This window comes from Aegilops tauschii, chromosome 7 (assembly GCF_002575655.3).
Source record: "Aegilops tauschii subsp. strangulata cultivar AL8/78 chromosome 7, Aet v6.0, whole genome shotgun sequence".
Lineage (NCBI taxonomy): Eukaryota > Viridiplantae > Streptophyta > Magnoliopsida > Poales > Poaceae > Aegilops > Aegilops tauschii.
Genome location: NC_053041.3, coordinates 27,389,487 through 27,401,768, shown reverse-complemented (window position 1 = coordinate 27,401,768; position 12,282 = coordinate 27,389,487). Strand labels below are relative to the sequence as shown.

Below are 12,282 nucleotides of genomic sequence, written 5' to 3'. Positions count from 1 at the left end.
CTCATCCTACTTCTTCTGTCCCAAGAGGTCATCATGATGAAAGTCATCCTTTTCATCATCACATGATCTGCAAGGTCCTTGACTAGCTCCTCATCCCACTTAGTTATCAATAAAGCATATAATTCTTCTTAATGTCCATCACCCTTTCCAGAGGAATTTTAGTTGGATAAAAAGGACTTGAAGATTCCATCGCAATCAAGTAGCATCCCAAAACACTTGGTCATGTGTGAAATGATCTCACAAGTACAACATCTAGGAGGAATCCCCCTGATTTGGACTGACACCTAAATTAGCTCCCCATCATCATGAATATCACCATCCTAGGATAGAATATTCATAGTAACTCTCTCAACATCATTACCTTCCTTGTGATTGTTTGAGGGAAGTTGTGCCAAATCACAGACCTTTTTATTTGCAGGAAATCTGACCAAATATTGCTTATACTCCAACCTTTTCACCTAACAAGGTCAGTTGGTATCCCAAACTTTAGAAATTTTGTCTTCAATCTCATCCATCAATATATTGCCATATTTAACCATCACAATTCCATAGTAGTTGAAGTTAATCCACTGGTTAGAATTCTTCCCCGTCACATTTACATGGTGAGATCTCAAACCCCTATTGCAACTACCAATATATTAAGCATCTGACATGACCCCTCCCACCCAATTAAGGTAGTTAGTCAATATGGTGGCCCGGAATATTACACATAAAACATCTTTAGCCTGAGACATTTTCCAACATAGTGTCATAGACCGTCGTAGTTGAAACATACACCATTCCTGCAGAGTGGCTCAATGGCGTATACCTCAACATTTTGAATAGGTTGTCGATGGCCTCTTCAGGTTGCTTCGGAATCACCTAACGTATAGGTGCTTGTGGTGGCGGGTCCCTCTTGCACCCCTAGCATGTTGCGAGGTGGAAGTTGTTGAGGAACCACCCGAGCAACCGGAAATGGACGAAGAGGCGGTGGTTGCAATGGCTGGAGATGGGTCCAAAGTTCCTATCTATGGTCTTTGGCCCATTCCTAGGGCATGTGCATCCGAATGAGAGGGAGCGCCCTACACCGGGAGGGGGGCAGCAAGGCTAGGTCGCGGGCATGCTGGATGTTGTCATTTAAATCTACGAAAAATCATATGAGGCCACAACTTCACGTGACCTGGCACTGGTGTGATAATATGTGCCTTGAAGGGTGCGTTAAAAATCTAGGAGCATTTCACTTGAAGTCTTCATGGAGACTGTGTAGAAACTAGACCATCTCACAGGAAGGATCGGGGTTTCGAGAGGGAAATGGTCGGATTTGTTAAGGAAATTTGGGGCTCATTCCTCTACTGATGTGGAAACTTTTTCTACACTCAACATTGGCCATCACATGACACGTGTCACGTCCTGGCCCTTTTCGGGGCCCTCTAGTATATTCAGTACAATAATTTCATTTCTAAGATTTGAATGGCGAAAATTCAAGATCTGAACTAGGGCCACATGAACTCATGGTTGGAAGTTCCTACCTGTGGTCTTTGTCCCATGCCTAGGCCATGTGGATCCAAACGAGAGGGAGGGACCGGCACCGGTTGGACGGAAGCAAGATTAGGTCACCGCAAGCTGGATATTCTCATACAAGACCAGTAATTCACATGATCTAGCATCGTGTCATCATATGTATCCTCCAGGGTGTGGTAACAATCCAAGAGCATTTGGTGAAAGCCTTCATAGAGGTTATGGTATATGCTAAAGAAATTGATTTTTTTGTTATATCATGGAAAATGGAGTAGATATATAGCACTTGAGCTTAGCAATATTGATAGAAGAAATAAAAGAATATGAAAGAGAAAAAAAGGAAAGGGAAAAAAGAAAACAAAAGGAAGATAAGAAATGCTATATGATGAAATTGGAAGAAGAGGAAATAAAAAAATGCTATGATATGATGTGGACCAATATATTGCTATTGCCATGTGATGCTAATTGATGATCATTTTTATGATACAAATGTGTTTATCTTTCTTCCATTCGGCTGGGGGAGTGGGGGCGTAAATTACACTTACACTCAACAAATTCAAACTAGTTCATTCTTAATGAATCGCCATGTGTGTTTGAAATAAGATAATAGCACACAGGTGAGGGTCACCTTGCTGTATATGTGTTGACTTTCATCCCGATGAGGCCCTCTTTGTAAGAAATGTTCCCAGAGGAAGGAGCCCGACTGTTGTCATAGGGGGTCGATCTGCTTGGCCTCCTCCTGTGAGACATTGGTAACACAGGAGGGGGGCGAGCTCGACCATCACTGACATTATAAATACAAGTGAGGGAATGCCCACCATACAACCACTTGAGAAATGAAGAGAGCCTCGACGAACTGAAAGTCAACCGATATGCAACAAGGCAACCCTTACCTGTGTCGAGTTGTCGAATGCGGAGGTTTTAGGTTAGGAATTTAGTGGTAAGGGGTTAGGGGTTTAGGGTATGGATTACTCGAGGTCGAAGGCATCCCTAACCCTTAATTTGCCTCGACATCGAAGGACCATTATATTCTATTTTATCTGAGAATAATATATATATATATTATTGTTCCCTAGATATTTTTTTCATGTGGACTAACAAACCACTCTGGTATCAGATGTAGCAAACATGTGATAGTGGAGTGGTTTGTGAACCAAAATCAATGAAAATCTCGGGAACTGTCAAGCTACAGCCTCTTAACAGTAATGTATATGATGTTGGACATTTTGAAATATGAACATAGTAATCTTGCAATGTGTATGAGCGGCCCTTTGTGATGCAAATCAAATATAAAAAATTCTTTGTTGTCTGATACTAAGGTTATACTTTCTTTGTTGAAGGGCAAACATTCTCCATTCCTAACGCATACAGTTTTTCTCTGATGGAAGAAGAGACAACCTTTCGGTATTTGTGAAGCTTAGAGTCCTTCGTAATCCTACTCGCAAATTCCTTGAAGAACCTAGTACGGAAAAGAATCCTATTCAAACGATCCTACTCCCAAAGTGAGAGATTGTTCGTCTAGAATGGGCTTAATGTGAACCATTTTTTACATCGTGAATATTTTTGAAGTCCACACATATTTTTTAATTAATGAAATTTTTTAAACTAACGAACATTTTTCCAATTCATAATAATATTTATATTTTTACATAAAAGGCAGAAGTAAAGAGTTCAGTTAAAAACCGGCCAAAGAAAACCGACGAAAACCGTCATAGAACAGCTCGCCTCAAGCATACGAGGGCTACATGGGAGCCAGCCCATCGTGGGATTTAGCGACATCTTGTCTGCTGATGGCGAAGAATAGGCGGTCAGGCCAGCTGTGATGTTTTTACCTTGTCGATTTTTAACCGATCACCTAATTTACCACTCCAGTTACTAGCATGTAGGCTGCATGACCTAGCTGAAAAGAAATTCATCGTGCAGTCGCAGGGGAGCAGTATACACGGAAATTAAAATTTGTCGACATGTTATCATCCACTCAATAATCAAAGCAGCCAACAATGTATCATGCATATTCATAGCAACGTGTACCTGATGTGTGCTGCAGAGACAGACAGTATCCACGCAGAAGAAGCAAGAGAATCGCTTTGCTTCCACTGCTTTATTGCGAACGAAATGCACCACACAGCAACATTTTCTCTAAAACATCTGCTTTCCACAAAGCAGGCCCAGTAATGTCCTTTTTTCACTTAAAAACAAGAGAGATAGCAGCAGTACACTAGTAGGTATGGAGACTTTGCCTTTCTTAGACAATAAAAAGGAAGAAGAAGGCTTTGCCAGCCCATCCGGATTGATGTTGGTAGTGCCTTAGTGGTCAGATCAGATGGAGCTACAACAGAGCCACTCCTTTAATTGTTTCCCCATCATCATGAAAAAAAAGGAGCAGAGGCAAAAAAAAAAAAAATGGCGAAAGCTTAGGCCACTGACGTGATGAAAGAATGATGGGGATATGAAATAATGAAAAAGACACGTTGATGTGAAAAATGATGAAAAAAGAGACAGATGCAATAATAACGAAACATGTGTGTAGGCCTTTCACTGTGAAAGAAACGCTGACGATTTTATAATCCAAGCGGTTGCTCCTTTATGTCCGGAAAAAAAGCCCCTTGTTAAGTAACTGTGTTGAAAGGAGCTTTGCGAAAATAGGCCGCGCCGGATGTCCCAAAAAAGAAAATATATCGTGCGGAACAGAACAGCGCACTTCGCTCATACACATGTCCATAGACATATTAATTAACGTGTTCAAAGAAATCTCAATCACTTATTCGCTGCACACCTTTGTTTTCCGGAATAAATCTCTTTCTATCTGGAACTTTAATCATCACTGCTGTCAAATCTTAATTAAGATGTTGTGCCGGCTCAGTATGTCGAAGATGCTCATAAGGGTAGGATGTACATGCATGAGTTCATACTACCTCTGTCTTGGTCTATTAGTCCCCTCATATTTTCGGTCATATCTTGATCACATGTTTCACTAGCAAAATGTTAATCTATGTCACCAAAATTTATATTGTCGGATTCGTACATGAATGTAGTTCCTAGTGATATTATTTTTGCTACATATAACTTATATATTATTTGTTTAACTTATAGTCAAAATATGACCCAAAATACAAGAAAGACTAGTTAACCGGAACGGAAGTGTGGTAGGTATGAGCGTATATGCACGTGTGGGTGAACATCTACGATTGTACTAAGTTCAAAAAAAATCATAGTCATGTTGCTTTATTAATAATCATGCCGGACAGACGTCGACGCGTCTGTCTTTATAAGATGGTAATTTATCTATCGTAGTCGACACTTTGGTAGAAGGGATACGGCGTGTGCCTGCTGAGTTCATCCGGTTTTTTTTCTTTTTTTTTATTGCGAAATAAGAGTTCATCCGGGTTTGAAAGGCCAGCCGGCTAAATCCCGAGGACCAAGGCAAGATTAACTCCGTGTTGCATGTAGGCCCGTCTCCCTCTGCTTTGCATGTAGTCTTGATCTTTACCTTTATTTGTTTTCAACCAGACTATCTTTGACCCCATTTTCACCAATTGCTCGCTGGTCGTAGTGGGGAATATCATATACTACTATCATGCATATGATATTAGTGTATAATACTACCTCTGTAATTTATGATAGTATCATATATTAGTATGATAGATGATCTTATTTATTGACTTGCATGACACATAGTAGCATAACATTTATTATGATACGGTATCATAATATAATACTCAACCCTCTTTTTTTCATTTAATTGTATGCCACTTCATCAAAATTTCCTAGTTGGCGTGCATGATACTAATTATGATACTCTCATTACTGGCAACCACATAAATATTTAATACACTAGATAATTGCCCACTGATTGCAACACGGCCATAAATATTCTAGTACCACATCTCTCTCAGTTTACAGGGCGTGCGCGTACCCCTAGGTCGTCAATTTGACCAACCTAATACAAGTCATATATTACAAAAAATATATCAACATAAACTTCGGAGTTTCTACTTTCAAAAGATATAATTTTTGTGTTATATAGTTTATATTAGGGTGATAAAATTGGCAACCGGTATACGCGCAGGACTTGTAAACTGAAACGGAGGTAGTAGGTTATTTCGTAATTTAACTCTCCATATTAATGTGACTTTATGAAACAATAGGATTTTATTTGATAGACAATTATTCAGTTTGTATATATTGGATTACCAGCAAACAAATAATTTTATTATGGAAGTCAATACGAGGCGGGCAGTTGAGGAGGTTTCTAGGGAAAATTGAGAGAAAAATCTGAGATTGGAGGAAAAAATCAACAGCGGGGAGAGGGAAGGGGGAAACGATGTAAGGCTTGACGAAGAGGATAATTATTAGTTGCAAACGAGAATACAAATATTCTAAGTTAGCCCGTAAGTACCTACACTTTTTATGCGAAAAGAATCAGATTTATTATAAAAGTTTATCAGGAGTACGAAGCATCTCAAACATGATAAAATAACATCGAGATTCTGAGACCACTGAACGACCAGTACAGCCACCAGAACGAGCTGCCAACGCGCCACTGTCGCCGCTCCCCTACAGGAGACGGTTTGACCCTGTCGATAATAGTCGGGAAGTCTTCATGCACGCCCCCCTAAGGACCAGCGTCCTGGAGCCGCGGTCGGCGTCGTTGAATCCTTGCATAGATCTGAAGTAAATGACACCAAATCTCCAAACACGACGAGAAATCCTAACCTCACCGCAACTTGAGGAGGATCGAAGCCAGGAAGGCAAACACGAAGAAGAAGCGCCACCATTCACCTGAGCGTCGCACTTGTGAGGATTACAAAACCCTAATCTAAACTACTAACCGGAGTGAAGGTACCGGTATTCTCGTCCCCGCCACCGATCGCCGGAGTGGCAGACAAAGGGGAGGCGAATCCACGGGCTTGCCGGTGAGTCTTAAGGCCATATAAATAGTCTAGGAGGAACAAGACTTCGGCACCCCAAGAGTTTGAACGTATTTTTTTTTCTATAACTGTGTGTTTGTAAGGACCTGTAATACTTAATATATGGTCTTAAGCCGTTCCATAAAAAATATGTTTGGTAATGGTAAGTCAATAAGATGTGAGGCATTTGAGGTGGTTTTTAGGGAAAACTGTTGGAATCAACCAAAGAGTGGGGGGGGGGGGGGGGGGGGGGTTAGAAAAGAGAAGAAGAAGGGGGAAATGTATGTAAGGTTGGACGAGAAATGAGTAAATGACAGAATCTTATACCTTTTTAAAGTAGGAAGAGAAGAGATCGTTCACAACGAAACATATAGAACAACAAAAGGAAGGAGAGGGAACAGCGGGGAGCAAGCTGGAGCACCAGTAGGAAATCCATTGCAAGCGCACACCGTTGCGGAACAAAAACCTAAACACTGATACGAGTTTTACACTTTTACTACACCAAAACAGCAACCTAATAATATTGTATGAAACACCAAGCATCAGGCAACAACACCAAACGAAACATAATCCGAGGTCGTCCAGAGGAAGACAAGGCTTCAAGCACCCATCGTGTTTTGAATCATCAGCCTTCTTGGCGCCTCTGCACAATCAGCCATGAACGACGCCGTCATGAGAACCGCTTCCACCCCAGCCTGGAATGATGTATGATCATCCACCTTCAGCAAACCTGCCCAGTATACAAAGCAAAAGAGCAACAAGTGAAGACAGCCTCCCTCCAGGAAATGTCTAACAATATGCCCATCAAATAATGTTATTGTTACGGGTGGACCAAATCACCCAGCAAATTTCAGGGATTCACGCCATATAAAATTTCCACCAAATTTCCAGGAAGGTATCGATGTAACCAAGCAGAACTTTGCCTTAAGTTGGTAGGGCAGCAATCAGTCCCTAAAGCCTCTCCAAAAAAACCTGCAAACAAAGCGAGCTAGAGAACAAGTAAAGTATAAGCGATTGGCAGATTCAGCATTATCACAAAAAGAACATGAAGGATTGCCGGGCCAATTGCTTTTTCGCATATTATCATGTGTGAAAATAGCATTCTGAAATAATTGCAAGCAAAAAATCTTGATTTTCAGGGGGAGACAAGCTTTCCAATGGGACCCAACAATATCTTCTTTTAACCACTCATACATTGTGCTTGTAGTAAATCTGCGATTGCTGGAAAGGGACCAAACTATACCATCAGGAAGAGTGTTGAGAGATAAGTCTCCGACATGTGCAACTCTATCAAGCCACTGACCAGACAAAGCAACACAAACGAGATGTTAAAATCAACAGCGGCGAATTCAGCCAGGGTGTCCTGACTCTGACATATGTCAAAAAGTCCAAGGAATGAGATTTTAAGGGCATTTTCAGAGCACCAAGAGTCATGTCATCATCTTGCTATATCATCACTGTTAACATTCACTTTTCTCCCAGCAAAATAAAACTCTTTAACATTTTCGTCACTGAACTGGGCCGTCTGGCCCTTTCAACCCCGATGCGGACAGACGCGGCTCCATCTTTGTATGATTGGGAATCTCTCAGGCGTCGTAGTGTTTTTGTTTATCATTATTTTGCCACCACCAGCAACGTACCCAGCCGAGCAGCAACATGGCTCATTTCCATGTCTATATATACCGTGCATCTCCAGCCCTCCAGAGACCAGACCACCAACTAGTAGGAGGATCAACAGCTAGCCAGAGATGGACAGCTCCCCGAGACCTCAGTACCTCGAGGATCAAGAAGCCCAGACGAAGGCAGGCGGAAAGCGAGGAGGATGGATCACTCTTCCCTTCATAGTTGGTACGTGCATGCAGCCTCTCTGTGTCTCTCTCTACCCGTGTTTTCATGGTCACTTACTCCCTGGTGTGGTGTGTAAAACATGCATGCAGCCACCATGCTGGGGCTGGGGCTGGCTGTCAACGGGACGACCAGCAACATGCTGGTGTACCTGCTCAAGGAGTACCACGTGGACGGCGTCAAAGCCGCGCAGATCGCCAATGTCGTCCGCGGCTCCCTCAACCTCGTGCCCATTGCCGGCGCCGTCCTCTCCGACTCCTACCTCGGCTGCTTCCCCGTCATCCTCGCCGGCGCCGCCATCAACGTTCTGGTCCGAACCCTACCGAATTAATTTCCCGCACTCTGTTCCGACCAACTTTGAGAGATGATAACAACTTTTCAAGCGTCATGGCACAATGGTCCTTCATAGAGCCAAAATATAAGTAGCAGTTCAAAGGATGGTCAGAAACACATCTTATTATAACTAGATGATACATCACACGTTGCTGCGGGAATTGCTTGCAATATATTTCAATGAAATTTGGTCATATAAATATGAATATTTGAATTAATTAATAATATCTAAACAAAAACTAGCTAGCAATACATATTATTATGTATCTATGGAAATTTACTGAATATTTGGAGCAATAATATGAGAATAATTATGGAATGAATTTTATCATGCATGCTTGCATGTTGAAGTGGGCATTTTCCCATGCATGTTGCATGATATGATGACATGCTTGGTTAGTGGGTGCTAGCTATTTAGATATAGAAGCTAGGAATGTGAACATGAGTATTTGGATTAACTTTGTAAGAACAAAAATAAATAAAAATACATATGATTATTATGTTATTATAAAATATTTATTGAATATAAACAGAATAGATTAAAACATTTGATTTTTTTTGCATGCATGCTGCATGTTGAGGTGGTCCTTCAAGGTGGCATAGTTATATGTTAAGATAAATATGTTAGTGGACATCGCCTACTTAGTCATATAGGGTGTCCCTATTCATTTTCTGGACCCTTCTTATGCATAATTTATTTTCATTTTAAGCACTCCCTCCAATTCCATATTTTTTGTCGTAGTTTTAGATCAAGAACTAAGGTTTTAGTTCAAGAACTAAAACCAAGACAGGAATTACGGAACGGAGTGAGTAATCTGCAGTGGAATTCTACTCTTATTTTTCTTCTAATGAAAAGAAAGTCACAGTTCGATGTGCAACAAAAGTATTCATATGGTCCTGCCGTGTAAGATAATGTCAAGAAAAACATGTCACGCTCTATCTTTCAAAATAATCATTTGAATTGTGCATGCATGACAACTTCACATTTATCCGAAGATAATGAAAAATAGCGACACATGCTCCTCACATAAAAGAAAGAAAACTCTCTATCGTGCTACTACTTCGAAATGCATACACTGATCATTTCATATCCAAGTGTGAATAAATTATTACCAGGAACTTTACACATGAATATTTGGAAGTTGAGAGAGGTCTGAGAAGATAACTCCCCTGTTGACATGAATCTTTATAGTGATTTTTTTTTATGTGTGGTGCAAAAATGATCTGCAAACTCTTAGGCGCGTGAGAACTCACTCACTCTTTGCGCAGGACAAGTGTTTTTTTTTTTACGATGCAAGCATTTTGTTCATATGTTAGCAACATGTCAACAAATCATCATTTACCACTGTCAACATCTGATCATACCAATAAGGAAACATGACTGCACAATAACTTTTATATGCTTGCAACACCAGCAGTCCCTTATCACCACAAATGAATGCAACAATCCATATATTGAATCACTTAGGGATCATTCCATTTGTAAGATTTTGGAGGATTCCTATATGATTTTTTGATTTTCCTATTCCCTTGATTAGGAAACCATGTAAACAGAATGAGCCCTTGGTTGTTTTCAGCATTCTCTGCCCTTTAATGCAACAGAAAAAATTGAAGGACTGTAACAAAACTGTTTCTCGTGCACTTGAGCCCAGCAGTCCATGGCAAATGATCGTCTTTTTTGTTAATATTTTTTCACGATGTAATTATACAGGCTTTTGTGTTGTTCACGCTCACCGCGGCGCTGCCATCCCTGAGGCCGCCACACTGCACATTGTCATCGGCTGAGTGCCAGCAAGGATCCCCCGGGCAACTCTTCGTGTTGTACGCTGCCATCTGTCTTCTCGCCATTGGCGCTGGTGGGACACGTTTCAACATCGCGACGATGGGCGCGGACCAGTTCAGCAGCACGCGCGACAAGGACAGCTTCTTCAACTGGTACTTGGTCTTCCTCTACGCCTCCTTCATGCTCGGCGACACAGCCATCGTCTACATCCAAGACAGCGTGTCATGGGCGGTGGGCTTTGGTGTTTGCCTCGCCACGACGGCATTCGGCACAATCATGCTTCTTCTGGGCGTATGTTACTACCGGATGCCGGCGACAAAGGCCAGCCCGTACACAGAGCTGGCTCGCGTCATCGTGGCCGCCGTGCGCAAGGGTAGCATCAAAGTCGACGGCGCGCATGACAGTGTGCAGTACAACGTGGGTGCCGGCGCCGTCGTGGACTCGGCCGATGATGGGGCACCAAGTAAAAGCTTAAGGTAAGCAAGTACGTAGGTGGCATTTCCTCCGTAGCTGCTTTCCAAACAGGACACCGGATTGGTGAATCATGCTTCATGCATCCGCTGGACCTTGTTGTTGCAGATTTCTGAATCGAGCCGCCATGATCACTACAAGCGACAAATCATCCGGGTCCGGGGATGCATCAGCTGGCGCCTGGCGGCTGTGCACGGTGCAGCAAGTGGAGGACCTCAAGGCCGTCGTCAGCGTCTTCCCGCTGTGGTCATCCGGAATACTGCTGTTCATGTCGATCGGCGTGATGATCGGCATGATCGTCCTGCAGGCGCTCGCCATGGACCGCTCCGTCGGACCACACTTCAGCATCCCGGCGGGGTCGGTCGGCGTCAGCTGCCGCGTCTCGTTCATCTTGGCCACCCTGGTCCTGGACCGCGCCGTCTTCCCTCTCTGGCGCAAGATCACCGGCGGCACGCCACCGACCCCGCTACAGCGTGTGGGCATTGGCCACGTGTTGAACGTCGGGGCCATGGTCGCCGCCGCACTAGTGGAGCGCCGGAGGCTTGCGCAGCCCGGCGTGCCCATGTCCGTGATGTGGCTCCTGTTCCCGATGGGAATCGCGGGGGTCGGGGAGGCCCTGCACTTTCCTGGCAACATGGCCTTCTACTACCAGGAGTTCCCCAAGACGCTGCGGAGCCTGGCTACGGCCATGGCGCCGATGCTCGTCGCGCTGGGGTTCTTCTCGAGCACCATGTTCATGGACATGGTGACGCGGTTCACGGCGTGGCTGCCGGAGAACATAGACCACGGGAGGCTGGACAACGTCTACTGGACGCTGGCGGCGGTGGGGACATTCAACTTTGCCTACTTCCTCGCATGCGACAGGCGTTACAAGTACCACAACCGCGCGGCAATGTAGACAAGATCATCATGCGCGTGGTTTGTTTGTTCATGAGGTTGACAAGGGCTACCTCTTCGTGTATTATGCTTTCTGGGAAGAGTTGAGTTGCACCTTCCTATTTCGCAGCAAAGTGAACAAAATGGATGGAACATCGTAGCAAGGAAGAACTATCTAATAATATATGCACAATGGATACATTTCAGTGTCACGACTCCGGCCTTTGTGTTGATTGATGTGCACGACCTTACTTTATTACCAAGTGCTCAGTTGTATACAAAAACCAAAAAGATCGTTCTACCGATCAAAGGCAATGCAACCATTGCAGATACTTATGCATAGAAAATCACACTGCTACCTCACAAATAGGATGAACAAAGCAGACGCTATCCAAAGTTTAGTGTAGCCGACATTTCCACATGTTGATTGTCATGTTTTGAGACTGGTAAATTTATCGATCGAGCGACGACGTAATTGCTCAAGTGCTCGCCGGGGATCAGGAGCATCACCAGAGAGATTGGTTTCATGGGTTACAACTTACATGCCCTTGGCCTGACGGTGGAGGG

General features: G+C 43.2%; 1 protein-coding gene across 1 annotated transcript; it reads left to right on the top strand.

Annotated features, from left to right (window-relative positions):
* The first annotated feature begins 8,072 nt into the window (after window positions 1-8,072).
* On the top strand, window positions 8,073-11,927 carry LOC109748194 (protein NRT1/ PTR FAMILY 2.3). The gene is made up of 4 exons (XM_020307228.3): window positions 8,073-8,255; window positions 8,345-8,562; window positions 10,297-10,844; window positions 10,948-11,927. The coding sequence occupies exons 1-4, from the start codon at window positions 8,156-8,158 to the stop codon at window positions 11,735-11,737; spliced, it is 1,656 nt and encodes a 551-aa protein (XP_020162817.1). The 5' UTR covers window positions 8,073-8,155; the 3' UTR covers window positions 11,738-11,927.
* Window positions 11,928-12,282: the final 355 nt, after the last annotated feature.